Below are 22,241 nucleotides of genomic sequence, written 5' to 3' on the forward strand. Positions count from 1 at the left end.
AAGGCTTTGCTTGCCATAGTCCAGTTGGCTGGTGATGAGGGCCTGTGTCATGGTGCATCTCGTGTGTAGGGGTAGCACTTGAAGATCTTACGTAGCATGCACAAAGTAAGGAAGCAGGAGGAGAACATCAAACTTTGACCCAAAGGAAGAGAGAGAAAGGTGGGATAGGGAGAAAGAAGGAGAATAAGAAAAAGATTGTCAAAGGAAGAAAACATGGATGAAAAACATGTGCAAGAGTGAGATGAAAATACAGGTAGTGCAGGGTGGAGGAAGAAAGAGGTGTCTGGTAGGTTAAAAACTAGGCAGCCTAGGTATTCAACACCTGGTCATTTGACAGTGCCTGATGCAGGTTCCTGAAATAAACTGTGGGCCCCTGCAGTTATGTGTTTTCTTTTTTTTTTTTTTTTACAAATTCAGTATTGGCTCACTCTTGAAGTTCTATATAATTTTTCACAATCAGTATTATGTGTTTTATAGTATAACATTCATCTAGTTTTTGGACGAAAGCAATGAAGGCTTTTTGAGATAGGCCCAATGCACTTTGAATCAGATAACTCAGTTTCTTGTAGATTCAATGTGATCTTTTTAGGCACGTGACTAACGAATCGGACTGCGGGTACCGAAGTGCTTGATTTGTAAGTAAGTGCCAGAGCCCTTTTCGGGAGGCCACTGCAGCTTGCACCACCCATTGCTCCTGCCAGCGCTGCCATTGACACTACCAACACACCTGCCAACCATCACACTCCTACAAGGGTGACAATTCAGACTATTCTAGTCCACCCAAAACTATGAGAAATGCGTGTGATATTATTCATTTTTGAGATATATTGGATTATTAAGCACTTTTGTTGTGCTCATCTCAAAATTAGACAGACAGTACAACCATGTAATGGGCTGTCATTAGTGCTGTTGTTGAGAATTAACCTCTTCAGTGCCCATGACGAGATAGTCTCGTCATGGAGCACGGTTGCGCTGTGCCCATGACGAGACTATCTCGTCATGAACCCCACCCACTAGTGCAACGCCCGGCACAGGAGGGGGAAAGGGCGTGGCACTGAAGGGGTTAAGTGCCAGTGCCGACCACCGGCAACAATTAGGCACTTGGGTACAGAGAATGTAACATTACTGGTATATCTACCGCAACTGAACATGATTGGCCAGCAAGGTCGGAGTTTCCCTTTGAGGTCTAAATGCAACCTGAAAATCACAAAGTAGGAATCACAAAATGGACGACTCAGCCTTCTCAAGGTGATGGATCGAGCTTGTATTTAAGGTCACAAAAATCTGGGTTAGCAAGGGCAGTTTTAAAACAAATTTTTCTAATTGAGTATTATGATGACTGTCAAATAGGTACTGGGGCTTGGCTCTTGCCCGGAATTTGTGCAGAGTTCACCTGCTAGACCCCAAATGTGAAATGTAATGGTTTCATTTACTGTTTTTGTTTTTATTTTTTATCGAAACTATTGTAACCTCATTTTTGGAAAATGCCCAGCCATAGGCCCCAAAGTTCAACGCCATTAGTTCGTCCTCATGTTTGACTAGCAAGTGATCACATCTTGCTTACAAACGTACAATTGAAACACCAAGTGCATACCATAATCGATTGTGCACCTTTTTTAGGTCTGGCTTGAGGGTGCATTAAAATCACCTATATTGTTAACAATTCTTTAAAATATACATAAAGTGCGTTTTTGCTCCACCTGTATATCGGTCGCCATATGCTATTGACTGTGTGGTATATCATTCTCCCTTCTATGGAGTGCTTGCATTACATTGTAAGAGGGACAATTTTACATTTCAAAAGTGGCACTAAATCATCAAAAATTAAATGTTGCATTTCAAAGGTTCTTTATATACTGAAAGCTATTTTTTTTTCTTTTTTTTTCAGTGCGACAGGTAGGACTCATGGTGCAAATCAGACCTATTGTCAATCCGTGATTTTTTAACATAGTCAATAAAAGGCATCTCTGGCTGCCATTGAAGTGCCACTCGAGGATTCCAGAACCCACTAAATTGCGGGAATGTAACTTACTCAACATATCTAATTTCCGGTTGGGCCTTGCTACCACAGAACACAACACTGTGTACGACTGTAGGAAGATTTAAATTCTCAAACATAATAGAAGCAGGACAAAGTGCAACTAAGCAAAAACCTATTGACGTTTTTTTCTTTTCATTGTGCGACTCATTCATTTATATTTTATTTTACTTTTTTGTGTGATTTGATTTGAAACCTCTTTCCTGACACAATTGTACAACTAAAAGGTTTTGCTGCACTGTTCTTGGTCTTGCCTCCCTGAATTTCAGTGTTTCTTAGTGGCTGATTCATGTGACCAATTAGCTGTGAAGAATTACACTTTCTGTCAGACAAGATTGCTAATGTTACAGCTCTTTCAACACATGCAATGAGGGTGACAACTGGAAGCCACCTTTGTTGAGGCTGCACGTCAGATGGAGTAATAATTTAAGTCGCGTTTACAATAACATTTTAAGTCGGTGTTTTGCCAGCTTTCTTTTTGGTTGCGCCTCGTGTTTACTTTTGTTGGCAGCTTCAGTTTAGAGAGCCATGTTAGCTGTCCAAGGTTCATTTGGAAATGTAGCAGGACTTCTGAGTGGGCATATATTTCACCCTTTCACAATGCTAAAACGCCCAGTAGTTCCTTGGTTATACACAATCTACCTTACCTGCAGGGCACAAGTCCTAAAAAAAAAGTGGGGGGTGGGCGCTGACGTCATGACAGGAAGTAACGTCACGAAAGGTGGCTTGCACCATCAGACTTATTGCCTCCCCTCGGTCACCCCTTAAATGCCATTGCATCAGAGAAGCCAGCGCGTGAGCAGCGTTCTGAATGAGCTCTGATCTCGCCCTAGAGAGGCCAAAGAGTGATTGTGTGGCTCCATTTGCTCGAGTTATCGAGCTCCCGGTAAAATAAGTGGGGGGGACGCCGTCCACCCGCGTGGTGCCCCGACTCGAGCCCTGCTACCTACCAGCATCGTACTCTGCAAGGAATGTAGACCCACCTGGTTACGTGAAATGGGTCAGATAAAATAGGGGTGCAGTGAGCCACTCACACTCCTGAACCTGGTACCACAGCTGCACTCCTTTTGCCTACATCAGTTTGTTAAGGAATCTGAAATGATGGTGACCAATAAGTGCAAGTAGACAAAACTGGACTTGAATACATGTTTAGGTACAGCGCAGCAAATCTAAATCTGCGAGCACGGTGGTATCCAGGTGCATAATTTAATTGGCTAGACTTTAAATAAACACAGAAAAAAGATTCTACTGGAAGGGTCAGACCGAGTGCAGTCGATGCCTCTCCTCAAGCTAGAATGCCGACGGGTCAATGGGTAGAGAGTTACAGTCAATGACGTAATACAACGTTATTGCCCCACCCTGCCCCCCCACTGCAGAATTTAATGATAGGCCCATGAAACCCTCATATCCCACAGATATTCATTGACCTTGGGCTTAATGGGTCCCCCAGAATGGGGGAGGGGGACTCTCTGAATGACTGTGGGCCCTTCTGCACTGCAGGTACAACTGGGGCCTGCCGTACACCCCCTGGGTATGGTCAGAGCTTAGTTTGTGAAAGAGTGAATGCTGGGTTCCAAAGTTTTGCCCAGAAGCCGACAACTGGTGCTATTAAATGTCAGGGTGCTGAATACCAAAGCTATGTAGTCTTGATTCCACCTCATGCCTCCTTTATCCACCACCGATACTTCCCTGTCCATTTATTTCACTAGTGTGAGTTCTATTTCCTACTTGCATCTGCCTTGTTAACTGTTTTTCCATCTTTCTCTTCCTTCTTCTCTCTCTTGCTTATAGGACATGGTTCTTTTAAATAGACGAGGAAAGCCAGCCCCATTCCTGAAGTGTAGCATTGGATTAATATGTTATTTGTATTAGCTTGGGGGTTCCCATCTGCCATTAATTAGTATATGTTTAATGGTGGTGATGACGAAAGCACATTTTCCCATAACTGGCTTCCTTGAAACGCAATCAAAGTGAGAATCATTGTGAGCCAAGAGACTTGTACCTGAAATCTGATTCACAAAGGATTTTTTTTGCGTCTATTCTGAAACTGAATGTCCTGATCTGGTTTTCGTTTCCCTATAAATGCGATATGTCCTTCCCTGTGGAGTAGAAAACATTGGTTACAACATCAAATATTGAAGTTTATCTTATTCTAAAATTGCTCTTGCAGATCAAAAATATAGCTGATGCATGGTGTGTTTGGGTGTGTGTGTGTGTGTGTGTTCGAGATCCACTGTGGAGAAAAGATCCTCTTCGAATTTATATCTCACAGCCTATTTTTCAGCTGTTCCCAAGGTGGGGTTTTATGGTTGCCAGGATATTCTATGGCTGTGGCTTCTTCTATCAAGTTGTGGTCTTGAACAATTGGTGGTCTTGAATAATTCTTGAATATGTCTTTCAAATGTTTGTGTAGGCCAACATTGCTTTGGTCTCAAAGTGCTTTGCCCATGATTCAGTGCTGACACAGTTCTACTTTTGTGACACCCCTCAGGGCTTCCTACCACATAGATCTGTAAAAGGCTCCAATCAATGAAGTTCAGGATGCATCTGATTGAATACTAAAGTGATCTTTCAACTTAACCATTTTACTGTTAACTCTCTTATAGTCCATAGAGGTTTGCCCCTTATTTACTGATTGGTCCATTAGATTGTGCCATGCCAAATCTTGAATACAGTTAACTAACTTTTCCTGGGCCAGCCATGCAATCTCTACATCGGAAATTGTGGACTGCATGGCCTTCTTGAGGGAAGAGCACTATGTGGAGTTGAAGTCGGCTGGGAAAGACAAGCCAAGGGGGCAGCAGACCCACCATCAAAGCAATAGCATCTTCTGAATTGGAGTAGGCACTGGAGAGGAATCAAATAGCAGCAGCGGCCCGTGCAGGTAAGAGCGGTGGGCCTGGTTGGGGGTGATTCAACAGACAACGACGAGGGAAAATTAACCTGGCCCCACCGCTCTTACCTGCACAGGCCGCTGCTACCAAAAAGTATTTTTGATGTACTATTGTAGACGATGGAAGTGATTACACCGCGTAATTACCAACACTGCCCCAGAAAATGTTACCACTACTGTGATTTTTTTCTCATCCCATTGCCTATTTATTCTCACAGTCAGTCAGTGAGTGTCCCATTAGTGGAAACATGCCGATGGCCTCCCTTTTTACACTACAATTGAAGAAAACATATGTATAATTTCGTGAATTTGAGGCACGGCAACAGACTTGGCTTGGCATTGCTGGTGGAAGCATGGCCTGTGGCATGCTGGCAGTAAAGCTGCCTATCAATAATAATTTCAACTTTAAACCAGGCGGTTTTACTATTGTGCTGAGGTTATGTTATCATCCTTATATGACTGATTTTCCTGGTCCTGCCAACCATACACTGTAAACAAATTGTTGCTTAATCTTCCAATTTTCCCTCAAAATAGACCGTCTGTTGGTAAAGAAGTTAGCAAAAGAGCGTGAAAAAGAAAAGGAATGTTTTATGTTGTTCATCATTTCCTTACGAATATCTATACTTCTAAAATACGAATTTGCACAGAAAGAAAAGAATATTTGGCAGACTGCATGGATTTGTGTGATCTCAAAATCGGTTTGCTCTTTATTTCAGGAACTCTAGCCGGGAGCACTAGCTTGGAAGCTAGAATTGCAGCCAAGCCCTGCGCTATGGCCATGTCAAGGCTGAAGGCCATATCCAGGTGTTTATCAAGACTCCTAATTCTGGGATTCCACCTTTCAGTATCACAGAATGTGCCCGGTGCTCCTGACGCAGATCCAGAGCAGCGGTGTTTCCGGAGAGAGCACCCCACCATTACCTTCGAAGGTGAGAACAATTTTTATCATGGTAGTCAAGCATGGTGTTCACTGTGTCCTGTGTTAGCTTGCTGCCTGTCTGAGTACTTCACTTCCTGCTTCTTAGTCACGGTTCAGGTTGTTCTTTTACCCTGTACCCGTCTCAAAGAGGTCAGACATTCACAATTGCCCATGATCACAAACGTGCGTCCCAGTTGGTGTCATCTCCTTGTTAAGAAGTCTTAACAGCCCACACCCTCTCAAACTCCTGTTTTTACTCTAAATTACTCATCACTGACTCGTATGCTTTCGGCTTCATTCCTAGTTTGGAGATTCCATGGGGCACAAAAACAGCATTTCTGCATTCTCTCTCTGGTGTAATGCCTGATTATAACTAGCGCTACCTGTTTTATGTTTTTTTTTTTTTTAAACATTTCTGTCTGTATTTATCCATATTTATTTTTGGGCCATTTTATAGGTATTAATCCAATTTTATTTTATGTTTTGAGAATAAATGGGGTCATACAATGGTATATTTCCATATTTATTTAACCGATAAACATGCAGTCATACTTTAATGCATGTCCTGTTTTAGCAAATTAAGCAGCTAAATATAACACACACTACACCAGAAAGTAAATATTTAGCCTTGTATACAAATATATGTTAACATATGCCTGTATTCAGGGGAATTGTATCCTGTTTTTAAATCTCCATAGTGTCTATCAGCTTAGCAGTTGGTCTGGAAATCATGAAGGACAAGAAAGAGTCACTCACAAAAAGCTCAATTTTCTGTATTTTTCCCCTTTTAAAAATAAATACAGACAGGAAATATGTTGTTTTCTGTCTGCATTTACCTGTAAAAATCAGTAGAAAACGGAGAGCTGGAAGCCTTAATTATAACGTCTATGGCAATAATTGGGGAATAATTTGCAAATGTTTTCTGTGCCCAGTTTTGCATATGTGTTGATCCTACCACAAAGTTATGTGTGTGCACGACTCAATAGTGAGCCCTATTTACATTCATCCCAGAATAGGTTGTAAGGTGTAAAATCAGGTGCAAAAGAAAAGCTTCTGTCTGAATTGTAGGTTTGGCCTACAAATTGTGTTTGCCAGTCTGGAAAGACCTCTTGCGGAACGTTCCAAAACCTACTATGGGTTTTTGGTCAATCCTTTTGTTCACCACTGGTTGACTTTTTTGTAACTCATTTGGTTGCTTCTTATTCAATGGGTTTCCTTCCTCCTTTTTAGTTTGTCCCTCCACTGGAGCATAGGTTATGTCCTATACTTTTGATTGAATGACTTGTAACTTTTCAAATCAGATTCCAGCGCAATTGTTTTCTTTATCCTCTAACACTCAATATGAGTGCATGTGTTTTATTGCTCTCTCCATTGTGTGCTCTCCCCACCCCAAAGTATCCGCTTCCCATCTCGCCCCAGGCTGCTTCCTGCTCCCCTGCCTGTACATTGCTTCTCAGGGCCCCATCTTTATTTTTTTGCTTGTTTTTTTAAATCCTTTGTCTCAAGCCTCCCATTGCGCCCCACCCACTCCCTATTTCTGCTTTTATGTTGACTTCTCCCCCTGCTTCTCCCCATTTGCTCCTCCATTGCTCAACCATCCGCCGCCCCTCGTGTTGTATCCAATTAAAACAAAAACTATTTTTTTAGGGCTAGCATCTGCTGTTTTCTGTTGGGCTGCTATTTTTCTGTGGTTCAATTTCTCTTTTTTATATACCACTCCAAGTAGTGTCCACACTAAAGCCTAAAAATAAAAAAGTGGCTGGCACATCTTGACATATGTGCGTGCATGAGTGGTGATGCATGCTCACACACACTTCATAGCTTGAGCTGCCAAAGCTTGATGACAGGCTGTAGTGTTGCAGGAATGTTTGGGCAACACCATTATTGTGCATGGCGCATGGGAAAACATGCCTAGCCCCCTGACAAGTGAATGAATAGCCCGGTGCTCCGGCGTGGTCTGTTTGGAAGACCACCAACCATAGGCCAGTATATGTGGTCCTTTATTGAAGGGTTGTGCCCTCTTACCCCCACACTACACTGGCAATGAGAGGCCTGTGCCTCCCATGTGTGCCGCCTCTTCACTCTCACTAGCCCATCCGCTGCAGTCTGCTGTGCTGCCTTGACCAGCGCTGTCCCGTGCCAGACCTTCAGCCATCAATGCTGCCTGAGGTCAGCTGCCTCCTTTATGCCTGCCACCTCATCGCAGAGTCTGGTGGCCTACGCACTCGCGCATGACAGCGCAAGCCTGACCTGCTCACTATGGTCTGAGAAGCATCTCCAGCAGCAGTACTGCCTCGCTTCAGCTTCTGTCGGCCTGTCTCTCTCTCCTTGTCAGCCGGCGCCACCCTGCAGCGTCCTCCTAGCTCCTCTGGCCCGGTGGGCCTGTGGACTTTGCCTCCTACTACAGACCCGGTGGGCCCCAGAGAGGATAGTGGCACCTCCATCCTGGTTTTTGCTGCTGGCGTGCTGGCCATTGGTGTTCCCTGTGTCTCACATACTTCCCATGAGTGTGAGTTGCCTGCCACGTGCCCTGTCTGGATCCTCTGGACCTCCTCCTCCTCGTTGCCTCTAATGCTTGCCTACCTGCTTTGTTTCAGCATGTGGCTCCTGCACTCTTCCTCCCTGCTGCCCACCCTGGGGGAGCTTGGACTTGGTCCCTAGCACTTGTGGACCATCTTCTTGCAGCACTTACCTCCACCGCCCTCATGGTGTCCATCCCTTCTCTGGAACCTTTCACTTACACAGGGTCTCCACCCTTTCAGGCTGCTTGATGGAAGGCGTGGGTGGAGCGTCTAGAGAAGTACTTTGAAACAGTTGAGATGCCTGCAGGCCACAGATGCCCCATTCTTCTGCATCTGGGTGGTGCTGACATCCACAAGATCACCAAGACCATTGTTGAAGCTGGTCCTCCAAGTAACTATGTCACCCTGAAAGATGCCATCCCGGTGCTCTTTGAACCATATGCAAACCCTGACTATGAGAGTTTCCTACTGCGCCAAGCCTGGAAAAAGCCAGACAAATCGGTTGATGTCTTCCACAGCCGACTAAGGGAGCTTGCCAGCACTTGCACCCTGCTGAATGAGGACAACAAAGTGTGAGCCCAGTTCATCCAAGGGTGCAAGTCCTCAAAGCTTTGCAAAAGAATCCACCAAGAGCCTAACATGCCCATGAGACATTCTAATGCAAGGCCATTCCAAGGAACTTTCCCAGGCTCGTGCAGCCCTCATGGACCCAAACACATCCCCTCCCATCATGGAGGAGCCTGTCAACGCCGTCCAACAAAGGTTGCGTACTCTGAAACCTGAGTCATCCAAGCTATCTACAGGCTCCACTAAGCCAGGAACGAAGACCCACATATGTGGCTGATGTGGTAGCCTATTCCCTCAGGCAGGTGGCTACCCCACCAGCAGCAAGAATTGCAGTGTGTGTGGCAAGCTAAACCATTTCTCCAAAGTCTGCCACTCCTCTCAAGGATGACGACCCACAGCTCAGATGAAGGCAGTCTGCATTGTGGAATTGCACCCGAACTTCCTCTCTGTAAGTGATATGGATAATGACGACGCAACCGTGGTCCATGTTTTAAGAACAATTGACACTCTCAAGCCCATTCGCTAGGCAGCCGCCCATGCCACGTGACAGAGCAAGACACCTTCTCTGCCCTCATTGGCACTAGCACCTCCATCAGTCTGATGGCCTCAAATGTATATCACAGCCTTCTCAATCTCCCTTCGCTTCACCACAACAAGGTGCAGGTGAATGCCTTTGGCAACCACTCACCATTGAGGCTCCATGGCATGTGACACGCTGATCTCTCCCATGACACGACCCGGGAGAGAGTAAAGGTGTATGTATCACAGAAAGGATCTGGGTTCCTCCTCAGTTTTAGCACAGCTCAAGAATTGAACCTAATACAGTTCTCCTTAAGTGTGCACTCCCATGACCTCGACCGCCTGTTGCAAGAGTTTGCACCTTTATTCGAAGGGATCTGTTGCTGAAAGGGCCGGCCATCCAGCTACATATTGATGAGTCTGTCGCGAGTGTGGCACTCCAGCATCGGTGGATTGCTTTCCATCTCCATACCAAAGTTGAAGCTAAACTAAAGATGCTAGAGAAAGCAGGCATCATTAAGCTTGTTAAAGACCCCACACCTTGGGTCTTCTACATCGTGGTGGCAAAGAAACCCAAACAGACAGATGCAGTCCGCATTTGCTTGGACACTGAGGGTCCCCAACCAGGTAATAAAGCGTGAGCGTCATCTTACACCATCCACAGATGACATCATTGGGGAGCTGTCAGGATCCAAGTGGTTCTCTAAAATGGACCTGCAGCCTGGATGCCACCAGATCCCGCTGTATCTGGACTCCCGCCCCATCATTACATTCTCCACCCATGCTGGCCTGTGGAGGTACCCCCAGCTAAACTTCGGCATTTCCAGCACAGGTGCAGTCTTCCAGAACATCATGAGGAATGTCCTACAAGGCCAGCTCAGTGTGCTGAATGTAAGCGACAACATCCTTGTGTACGCTCCCACCCTGGGTGAACCCCTGACTCGCCTCCATGCCATCTTCACACGACTCAAAGAACGAGGGCTTTTGCTTCACAGTGAAAGTGTTACTTTTTTCAAAAGGACAACAGCTTCTTTGGATATCGCTTCTCTGATAAAGGCATTTGCCCCAACCCTGACAAGGAAAAGAACATACAAGATGACCCTGCTCCCTCCTCGGTGTCCGAATCGTAGCTTCCTGGGGATTGTTAGACGTATTGTGGGCTTTTCATGCAGAATCTGGCAGGCATCACTGGCCTGCTTCAAGAGCTCACTAAGTCATCTAGCCTTTGGGTGTGGGGATCCAAGCAAGAAGCAGCATTCCACCAAACCAAAGCCACACTGTAAGCTGACACCACTCTTTTCTACTTCGACCCAGTCAAGGAATCTCCGCTGGTGGTGGATGCCAGCCACATGGGACTGGTGGATGTGTTGGCCCAACAGCAGAACTGTGGAGAATGGGCCCCGGTAGCATACTCCAGCCATACGCTCAAACCCACAGAACAAAGTTATTCCCAAATTGAGCGCAAAGCAATTGCCGTCTTGTGGGGCTGCTGACATTTCTACATCTCCCTGTACGGCCATCCCTTCACCATCATCGCAGAACACAAGCCACTGATTCTGCTCTTCTATGGATCATCATCAAAGCCCCCACTCCCCCCAAGAATAGAAAAGTGGATTCTGCAGCTGCAAGAGTTCCAATTCACTATTGAGTATCAAACAGGTACCCAGAACCCACCTCATTTTCTGTTCCGGTGTGCTCGACCAGCCACTCCTCCAGAGACAACCAAAGCCTTGGCAACCAAAGAATAAGTCAGATTCTTTGTGGACCGCTCCAGACCGCTCCCAATGTCTTTAGAGGAAATGATAGAGGCCACTCAGCTGGACAGCTGTGTGCTGATGACAATAAAGGCCACCACAACTGGGAATTGGCAATCGCTTCAGACACCCTCTCTCTTCTGCCCCGAGGAGGCCAGATCTATCCTGAAGGTGCTACATAACGCCCGTCAAAAATTATCTGTCAACTTTGAGGGCAGTCTGTAGCGAGGCCCACAATTGGTGCTGCAAGGACTCTAACATAGAAAGCAGCCAGCCTCATGCATAGAGCACACCAAGGCATTGTAAAGTCCAAGAACAGGCTCAGGAGCAAAGTCTGAATCCTCGGTCTCGACCAGACGGTGGAGGCGGTTTTGCGCAATTGCCCCGTCACCTTTCTACAAGTCAGCCAGACCACCCCTCGCCAGTTATCACCGAAGAAGGTCCCAGTGACCTGTGGCAAAGAGTCAGTGCCGACTTTGGAAGCCTCCCCAATGGGAACCACATTTATGTGGTGGTAGATGTTTTGTTCCCTCGATCCGGAGGTCAAAATTGTGACAACCACGTCCGCCTCAGAGGTGATCCTGAAGCTGGAGAAGCTCGTGGCCACCCAGGGCCTGTTTGGAGAGATTTCCACGGATAATGGGCCACCCCTTCAACGGCTCGGAGCTGTCTGAGTACTTGCGCTCCAGGAACACCAAGAACCGCCGCATAACCCCTCGCTGGCCCCGAGCCAACGGTGAGGTAGAGCGCCTCATGAGAACGCTCACAAAGGTGATTCAGATTGTGGTGGCCAAAGCTGACAATCTTAAGTGTGCCTTGTACCAGTTCATACGGGAGTACCAACTCACACCACACTCCTAGACCAGCATCTCTCCAAGCAAATTGTGTTTCGGGAGGACAATGGTTGACACCATGCCACATCACCCCGAGTTGGAAGAGACCCAAAATCCCCCGAACCTGTCCGACTCTAGGAGAGCCAGCAACAAATGAGTATGCCTCGCAGAGGCGGCGTGCTAAAAGGAGCCACATCAGAGTAGGAGACCACATGTTGGTCAAGGACCCCCATCCTGGAGGAAAGCTCTGGCTGCTGTTTGAGCCCTCCCCATGGACTGTCACTGAAGTGAAAGGGACGAGAATAACCACCCAGCGGGGCACTGCATACATCACTGGGAATGTGTCCCATTTCAAGAAAGTCCCTCAAAAGCCATTGGCTGTTGCTGTTTAGACTAGAGTGGCATGACGCTGAGGGTTCTGTAAGTTTTAGGTATGTGTTATGTGATGGTGAAGGAGAAGTGTAGTGTTGCAGGAAGTTCGGGCAACAGCATTATATTGCATGGCATAGGCGGAAAACATACCCACCCCGTCCACATAAGTAAATTGAGCGCATCTGGCGTACACTCTGTATAAGTGAATAAATAGCCCAGGGCTCTGGGCATGGTTTGTTTGGAAGACCACCAACCATATGCTAGTGTATGTGGTCCTTTATTAAAGTGTTGGGCCCCCATTACCCCCACACTACAACGCCTATATGCACGTACATCTGAATACTCTCTTTTTTTTTCTTCGGCAAAATGCATTTCTTTTTGCAAATGCTGAATGCTACACAAAATCAACAAAAAGCATTGCCAAAGTCAGCATGTCAAAAAGATGAGACCTATTGGCCTTTCCAATTCTTGATCACTTTCTGCACTGCACCGAATGAGGCCCTTCCTGTCTGTCCGAAAATCTGACTCGGATCGCTTTTCTCAGTGAAGATACACTATGTGTGTCGCATTATTATTTATTTTGCATAATTCTATAGCACATTGGTCCAGGTTCCTGATGATTGTCGTTTGAGAAAACTGGTTTACAAGTTTGCGATGGTACTGAATAAAATACGTTTATTGTTGTGAGAACTGTGATGTTTATTGCCATCTTTTAACAGGCCATCGCAGAGCCTGAACGTGAAATAGTGTTGGGTGATAAATCATCTGCAGATAAAAAATAAACTGGGCTGGCTAAATGCTGTGGAATGATTTTTTTAGATTTTTCTTTTTTTAATTTCCATATAGCAAATTTTCAAAAGAAGGGACGAACATTTAAATTTGTATTATGTAGATGAAGTTACTACTGAGAAAACTACAGTATGGTTACTTCAAAACCCTTATTAGCCATGGATACAAATCGTTGAAATTGGTGGCCCATAATACTTTTATTGTTTAGTGATCAACAGTATGTACATGCAGGGATTTTTAAACAGATGTTTGATCAACAGAGAAAGCAAACCGTGGAGGTGAAACAAAGGGTGAATAGGTAAGAAAAAAGATGGATACAAAAAAGTTTTTATGTCTATGTACTAAGATACTTACTGAAAAATTGGAGGGATCAGAAGAAAGGTGGGCAACTGAAAACTAGAAGAACAGTAAAGAGTTTCAAGAATCATGTGAGAGGCAGCTCACTCAGAATAAGTTAGGAATCGATAAAATGAAGGAAGAAAAAGCAGGCAAGGTCCTTTAACACCCTGAAAAAAGAACAGGAGAACAATTGCTTATTTTTAATAATGCACAGAAAAACTCTCCTATCCAGTCAGAAAACGTATGGCAGGGTAGTGGACAAGACAATTGAAGAATAACGCGGAGCAAGAATCAGATAAGGTTGATTTGGGAGGAGGTAAGGCATAAAAGGGTGAGAGAGACATTGGCCTCTATACTATGCGGCTGTCAGTTATATATAGTGGATTGGTGTGTTACTGATCCTAAATTTAGAGTAAAAAGTTAAAGCAAGGAAGAGTGAAATCTGAGAAAGTGAGTGTGTCGAGGACTATAAACGACACACGCAGGCATTTGAACAGATGACGGTGCATGACAGCCACATAGAGGTTTCAGTCAAATCTAGACATGTGTATATAAGGAGTCAGAGCACCATGTAGGAGAAGCTGAGAAAAGAATACCGTCTATTAACAAGAGCGAATCAAAGGTGTTACCATCCGAGAAGCAAACATCGGAGTGGATTGGAGGAACATTAGAGGGAACTGTGGCTGAAACATCATGTGGAGACTGTGATTGGCTAAGTGAAGTTATCAACCATGTTCAAAGATCCAGAAAGATCAAAGAAAATACGAATTGAAGAGGGAGTTAGTAGCCCAGAAGTAATCAAGAGGAGACGCGAGGCCTGATGGAAACATTCAGGTTGAATAGAATGCCTGTGGGTGGCAGTAATTGCCCGAATACATTTGTACTGTTCATGGCAGAAGACCAGTGAGGTATGTCCGGGTGGAAGGAAACAGATCTGAAAGACTGGTGGAGCACTGAGCCCGATAGTTGCTACCTTTAGAAAATAAACAGTACCTGTCATTCAGTGGTCATCAAATTAGTTCTCAGTGGTATGCTACCACCGTTTACATAATGGGGGTGGGACTATTTTGTGAGGAAGCTGTGAGGTTAGTCAATAGGTTGTTGACTCTAAAAGTCTCTCAGGAAGACTTGGTGAGTTGATCTAAACTGTAGGATATATATAGCAGATTATTATTTCAAGTGTTGTTCCTTATAGAGCTCCCACCATAAGAGTTATATTAAGGTGCGGACTAGAAACTGCTTTGTTTTTTTTTGCCAGCCTCATGTTTTCAAAAAAATAATAAAAATTCTTACACATTTACATACATACAGGCACACCTGGTAAACCCTCATCATCTGTTGGACTGTTAATGTCATTCTCTTCACAGCATACGTCATGAAGCAACGCGTAAGTCAACTTCATACATTGGTGTCTAGCACTGTGAGTGACGCCATTTTGCCTGATCACATGTATACAGCCAGCAGAAAAAAGGCAGGCATTTCAGTATTATGGCTGGTGTGAATAGATGATGGGCCTTTCCTTTATTTTTTATTGTTTTTGTATTGTGGGAGGCAAATGGGAAGATCATCGGTAGAACTTTTGCTGCCTGATCTGATATTTATTTATTTAATTCATATATAGCACACTAAGCATGGTGCAAAAAGCCCCTTCATAGCACCATATGCTGTAAAACAGTCATGTCATTGGCATCATTGGTCTAGTTTAACTTGGTGTCCCTAGTTGGTGCAAAATATGGTGGAAGAATGGGCCTGGTCCCTGTGAGGGTTTGGCAGTTCCGTTATGTTTTGAATATGGTTTGTACCATTCATTAAATAGGTTGGCTTCCAGTATCTTTTTACGGGCAACAACATTTTCTAAAACTCTCAACCTTTGGTGGACAGTATTTCAAGTTTGTCCTGAACCCTGATGGTTGTCCAGAATTTTCTCTTCGCTTGTACTTTGGAAGGCTGATCAGATTTGCATTATTGCATCTGAGGTTCTACTAGAGGCTGGAGTATATGGCCAATTTAAGAGGTGTTGAGGCCCAGTGTCCCAGAAGCATTCATTGGCCCTGGGTGTTAGCAGTTGACCCTTTCTTCCTCTGAAAGTCAGAGTTTTTTTAAGTGTTGATGTTTACGTATTTTTGTAGATGTAAGCAAAGCTTTGCTGCTTAGCTATGAAACTTCTGGATTTGATAGACAGTATTTGGGGCTTTGCATAAATTGAATTGCGATAATCTTAGCATGATAACATTGGAGCTCTTGTTTGGAATAATAGGAGATCCATTCAAAGCATTATGAGATGTAGGTTGGTCACATAGAAAGTTTAAATCTAGATGTCATCACTGCCACCCACACTCGCCACCCCTGTTTTGTCAGAGTTCTGTTTCAACCAATGACTCACCCATTTAGTTGCTAGAGTAGGACCTCAATGTTCTCCACATACAAAGGTAGCCAGAAGCTAATCATGAACACTGAAGAATATGAGTGACAGTTAGGATGTCTGCAAGATCTACAACCAAGCCCGAAAAGGAAGTAAATCCTTTGCTTGATCATGATCAGAGCGATAGTCTTTAGTTCTTCGGGTGTGACTTAATGATAAGACTAGCAGCAGGTAAAAGTAAAACTTTAGTGTGTGAATAAACACAATTTGGAAGCTTCGCATCTGGGAAATAGAACAACATTTTCAGACTTGGTCTATGTAGTGTCCCCGCCCACAGTCCCTCACAAATGGGCATTTTCTCATCTGTTGATATCCTGCTCATGGTACAGCAGGAGAAGAAGCAGGCAAGGGATTTTAACTATTGGGATCAGGGCGTTTTAAGACCTGTCACAACCTCTAACCTGTCCTGGTGAGGGCTGAGGAGGAGGGAAGATTTAGATGCCTGGGAATGGTCCCTAATGGGGGTGGTTCGAAGAGCAAAGAACCTGGGCTGCGGGCTGGGGGTCTTTAATGGAAGTGGATGAGGCAGGGAGCTGTGGATGTCTCGGAGGACACACAGGGGTAAGTTTTCACGGCTTGCAGGTTATCACTGCAATGAAGACTGGTCCCTCTGCTTCAACGGAACGCTGAAGCACCCCCTCACACACCTTTTTTAATAACATTGTGAGCTGTACAAATTGTGAAGCTTGTACATAAAAACCAAATGTGAAGATGAAAGTCGCCAGACATCACAATTTAGCATACAGCTAGGCTGAACACAGGAGTGCCTTTGGTAATGAGTGCGGTGTGACAATTGGATAGGTGCCCACCCTCCGTGGTTGGCCTGGTCTCACATCTAAGATGGACTGGAGAGGAATAATCTGTGACAGTCCATTGTTTGAATAACTCTAAATACACAATGTGTGAAGCACTCCTGTTTTCTTTGTGTGATGCAACTACTGGTGAAACTCTGCTTCAAATTCTTTGCTTAAACTGGAATAATTTCTGTATTCCTGAGCTAGTGGTTCTTGTTTCTTCTCAGTAAACTTGAAGAGCTAATTTATTCATTTTGTTGTCTGGCCGGGAGACCTTATTGATATTTTTGCTTTCCTGAGGCTTTGTTGGGGATCCTCCCGCCTCGGTCTGTCGCTTGGTCGTCTCCCGCGAGAGTTGGGCAGACTACGCCGCGACCTTTAGCGCGCGGATCCTCTAAGGAGGGGGAATGATTTCAACAGGTTTCTGGCTGACCTTTCACGATTCCCTCGTCCCCTCAGTTCTGAGGGAGGGGGCCTATTTATTGTAATCACAGCTTTCAAAGCATAAAGGTTCGTTGTCTGATTTTGTATAAGTCATGCTTTGCAGTTTAATTGGATTAAAGCAAATTAGCAAAGCCCGTAAATCTACATAATAGCGTCCTGGCAGCTCCCATGCCTTCCGAATGAAGAAATAGACTTCTGTTGTTTATTGCTTCATAGGACTGAGCTCGCATTTTACTGAGGGAGAATAACTCTTGTGCAAATACAAGTGCATGCCAGCATGCCATGATGGGTTGCTTAATTTAAGTAGGTAAGCTTAATTCTCTCGGTGCACAAGTACCTATTGCCAGAATGTTCTCACAAATGTTCGCTGTAAATTTCTCCGCTCATCCATTATCCATCCTTTGTCTTGGTCAGGTTTAGTGGGTAAACAAACTGTGTTTTTCTCTTTTTTTTAATCTGACAATTGGTCTTGAAGATTCATGCTTTTCATTATGCGGCAGATGAGTTTGCGCTGCATATTTAGACGTGAGCGGCGGAACAGGCGGTTATTGCCGCGCGACGCCAGGCAGATGTCTAGTGCAAAACCAATGAAGCTATCTTCATCAGGATTCTGTGCCTCTTGTTCCTGATTCATGGTTATAGGACTTTTTCTGCAGCTGCTTCCGTAGCCGTAACCGCCGTCCTTTGTGTTCATGTCAAGATATTGCTTTGGAAGGTGGGGCTGGTCTTCTAATGTCCCTTGAAAAGCCGCCCTGGTGTCAATTCCACTTGATCATTTACAAATACTCTCTACTAACTGTAGATAGTAGTATATGGTTTTTGGACCTTTAATAAACTTCTGTAAAGAAAATTCCCATTGTCAGAGTCCCATCTGTCTACTGGTTTCGGTTGATGTTTTTAACCAGCAGAATGTGCTGCTGGACGATGAGCATTGTTTCTGGTGCTGCAAGACATATGGGTTACTGTCTAAAACCTATGTCTTGACTGTATCCAGCATTAAAACATCTACAACTGGTGTACTGGAATTGCTGTGAAGGCTAATATTGCTGCAGGTATACAGAAGTACTATTAACTTGAAATGTCCAAACAACCAGTAACCTTTACTCCTTACTTCTCGAAAATACTGAACATCAAAGTACCACTAAAATTCAGTAAGTGAGATTTGTCATTCATATAGCACATGCAGAAAAAAAAACTTTCCTTTGAGCCATTCAGTTATAGCCAAAGGGTACAAGAACGTAAAATGTCTACATTGGTTAGGCTCAAGTTATTAACTTGGTTGCTCAGTACTTGTATGTTGTAAAAGCAGCATGTCTCAGTAGGTCTGGTAAAAATCGAGTATCATGTACATTTTGATCCCTTGCTTCTACTATGCTATATCATTCATGGTGTGGTAGAGTGTAAATGCAGTTGTGCCTTACTCACCTAGGGTGATCAGAGAGCATAAAACGAAATGAGCTTTGGCTAAGCCAACGGGTCTTACCTTTTTAAGGTATTTGCTTTGTCAATGCATTTTGAAGATGCTCTTCAGCATTGGCAAAAAGAAATACTTTTTGCCGATGTTGCAGCAAAATAAAGGATATAGAAAAAAGCACAATAACTTGTATGTGCACATGCTTCAAGACCCACGCACCTATATATGTCATGACACAACATTGGGCTATTGTGATGATGTATGTGCATCACCATGCATGCATGAATACATCATGATGTGGCTGCTGTTTTATTTTTACAATTCCAAGATGGTAAATTGCAAAGGAACAAATTTAATTTAGAGTGCACAAAAGCACATTTGAAATAAAGGAGAAGTCCAAAACGAAATGGCCTCTCTTGGGCCCTCCAGAATTGGCAAAAAGAAATGTTCATTGCCAATGTTACAGCTAGGACAAAAACAAAGGAAATGGAAAACAGCACAATAACTTGTATGTGCGCATGCACATGTAAATATCATGCGGTACAAAAGGGGGTGGTGATGGACGGAGCATCAGAACCAATCAAACACTCACCCCCAGTCAACTGATCTGGGTTTAATCCATCACCGTTCTTTAGCCCACTCTGCCACCCAAGTTCAGACATGGCCATATGCAAATCAGTCTGACCCTGTGCCTCATGGGAATAGTCCAGCCCGAACTGCCAAGCCATGCCTTCCCTGGACCGGAAACAAGCTTCCTAGGACCGGTTTCTGGCATTTCAGCCGTCTTCAGCCAGGCTTGCTTGAATCAAACCCAGATCTGTTGACTGGGTGTGAGTGTTTGATTGGTTCTGATGCTCCGTCCATCACCACCCCCTTTTGTACCGCTTTGTTCGCCATAAGTTGGCAGGGTATGCTCAGACGTGAGTCCCTTGCTCACTTTGCCACTGGATTCAAGCAAGCCTGGCTGAAGACGGCTGAAATGCCAGAAACCGGTCCTAGGAAGCTTGTTTCCGGTCCAGGGAAGGCATGGCTTGGCAGTTCAGGCTGGACTGTTCCCATGAGGCACAGGGTCAGACTGATTTGCATATGGCCATGTCTGAACTGGAGTGGCAGAGTGGGCTAAAGAACGGTGATGGATCAAACCCAGATCTGTTGACTGGGTGTGAGTGTTTGATTGGTTCTGATGCTCCGTCCATCACCACCCCCTTTTGTACCGCATGTAAATATCATGACACAACGTTGGGCCATCGTGATGATGTATGTGCATCACCATGCACTAAAGCATATTCGAAATATAGGAGATGTCCAAAAGCAAATGGTCAAAGTTTGGCCCTCCAAAAAATTTTAAACCTTTTTTTTTTATCAAGGACGTGATGGGAAGAGTGGAGTCAGGGGAACAATGGAGGAGTGCTTCAGGGGACAATCCCACATGGGATGAGAGAAGCAGTGGGGAGCGGTCAGGGGCAGAGGACCAAAAGAAGCGTTTGAAGCGAGGGAGAATATAATAAAAAAATTGAAAAAAGGCTAAGAGGGGTTGGATAAGTGTTGACTAGCTGTGGGTTGGAGAAAGAGGGAGTGACATGGAGCATTTGATCCAGCGGGTTACTAACTAGAGATACTCACAAACATTCTCACCTGGGCCCATAAACAAACATTCACATAAGCTGGTAAAGTACCGCTGGGGTCAATTTGTTGTGATATGCTTTTTAAGTTTAATTTACCGTAACATTTTCTAAAAATATCTTTTCTGAATCAAAAAGTACTTTCCTCTGGTCAATGGACCTTTTTAGTTATAGCTAGTTTAAGGTGAAATGACGTAAATTGAATACTTTAAATAACCACAGACTCAGGAAGAGTTTAAATGTTTATCTTGTTAAATTCATGTGAGCCAAAGCAAAGTACAATTCGTACACCGTCTTCTCCAAGGAAGGAAAATCAATCTATCAAATAAGTCAGTAAAATCATCTAAACAATATTATTGCAATGACAGTACCTGGAGAGGAAAAAATAGAGAGGGAAGTACAATGACATACTAGACATAATTATCATTACCTAGAATGGTGTGGAAACCGACCCCTTGGCCAAGGAGCTGGAAGGGTCCCCTGGGACAGCTCAGGTGACAAAGGTTTCAGGACAGGTTTCAGGGACAGGATAGAGGACCTCTTCTAGATCCGACGCCTGCGTCGCACCCCTCTCCGACACTATCTTCCTCCTCGATTCTTCCGCGATCTTCTTCTAATTCTTTGCCTTATTTCTCTCCTCAATTCTTCAGCGATCTTCTTTTAATTAATTAGATTTTGGCTCCAAGTTCTGCAATTCGATTCTTCTTCAGTATTTGATCAGCTCTCGGACAGCATCCCGGTCTCTCAGCATCGCAGCAACACGAGCATATCTAACTAACTAAACTACCTCAATTATACTTTTCTAATGGCATGTACCACCCCTATATGTTTCACATTTATGGAACTCCTAATTTTGATTGGACAGGCAAAGGGGGAATGATCATCACACCATGCTAAGTTTTAACAATTTTCTAGTTTGTTGTTCAGTGGCCCGCCCCTTAATTTATTTTCCCAAGCTTTATTTCCCACCCGCATTTCACATCTTTATCAATAAAAAGAATACATACAACAGTTGTCTTGTTCATCCTGCAGGATGTCCATCACTTTCCCAGAACATGTTGCGTACGCGGTCTTGGACGGGATCCAAGCACACCCTCATGGCTTCTGGCTGGTTGTCACTGAGCCTGCGTGAGGAGTCACATGAAGTATAGACTTTAGCATCACTCGAGGCCCAAATACGAACTAATAGAGAGGTCAAAAAGAAACATGTTAAAATCAAAATAAAATGATTTCACTGTATACCACTTATCGCTACTGTAATCCCATTTACTTATAATAGGTTTCCCTGCATTAACATTTAGTAAATAGCATGTTTTAGTTTCAGAAAGGCAGATGCTTAGGATGTGAGCTTTCAAGCGGCCATTTTAGAAGCAAGTGCACAGAAGCAGAAAACTCCCTCCAACTTTTAGTCCGTCATCCTGCGTAGATACAGTTGACGCATGCTCAGTACAAATTTCTGCGTTAGCAGCCATTTTAAGTTTCACTCGGGTTACTTGTTAGTAAGACACATACGCAAGCTTCCTCTAAGCTAATTATATGGAATGTGGTGCATATTAATCTTTACAAACATGATTAACACAGTGTTAAGAGTTATTTGAGAGGATCGCTTCCGAGCAAGTCTCTTGCTCCATCAATGTCGGGAGCAGATTTTGAGGGGGAAGCAGAATCATATGAGAGAGAGGAAGAAGAGATATGCACTCTCATGAAGTGAAAGAAGAAAAATAAAACAAATTGCCTGAATGTGAGCAGTGAAAGGTTATAAGTCATCCAGTCAAAAGGATGGTGAAGAAGCTGTGCTCCTGGAGAGTGACAATCACAAGGTGAGGCAGAAAAGCCATTCAGTAAGAAGTAAGCAAATGAGTGACAAGAAAAACAACCAATGGTAAGCAAAGAACTGGCTCTAATGTATGTTTTTCTAAGATCCACAAGAGGTATTTTGACAGCAGCATTTTTTTGTAGGCTAAACCTATAACAAAGCCCCCGACTCTGTCTTTTAAATA

At 44.2% G+C, this 22,241-nt stretch overlaps 1 protein-coding gene across 2 annotated transcripts in view; it reads left to right on the plus strand.

The window, feature by feature from the left end:
- Positions 1-22,241, plus strand: part of SEMA5B (semaphorin 5B) — an 834,612-nt gene that overhangs the window by 349,167 nt on the left and 463,204 nt on the right. For both annotated transcript variants that reach the window (XM_085647318.1, XM_085647319.1), the window contains one exon: positions 5,648-5,860. In XM_085647318.1, the coding sequence (XP_085503444.1) occupies positions 5,704-5,860 (157 nt within the window). In that variant the 5' untranslated portion in view covers positions 5,648-5,703. The remainder of the gene's footprint in view (positions 1-5,647; positions 5,861-22,241) is intronic.

Source organism: Triturus cristatus, chromosome 3_2 (assembly GCF_964204655.1).
Source record: "Triturus cristatus chromosome 3_2, aTriCri1.1, whole genome shotgun sequence".
NCBI classification, from domain to species: Eukaryota; Metazoa; Chordata; class Amphibia; order Caudata; family Salamandridae; genus Triturus; species Triturus cristatus.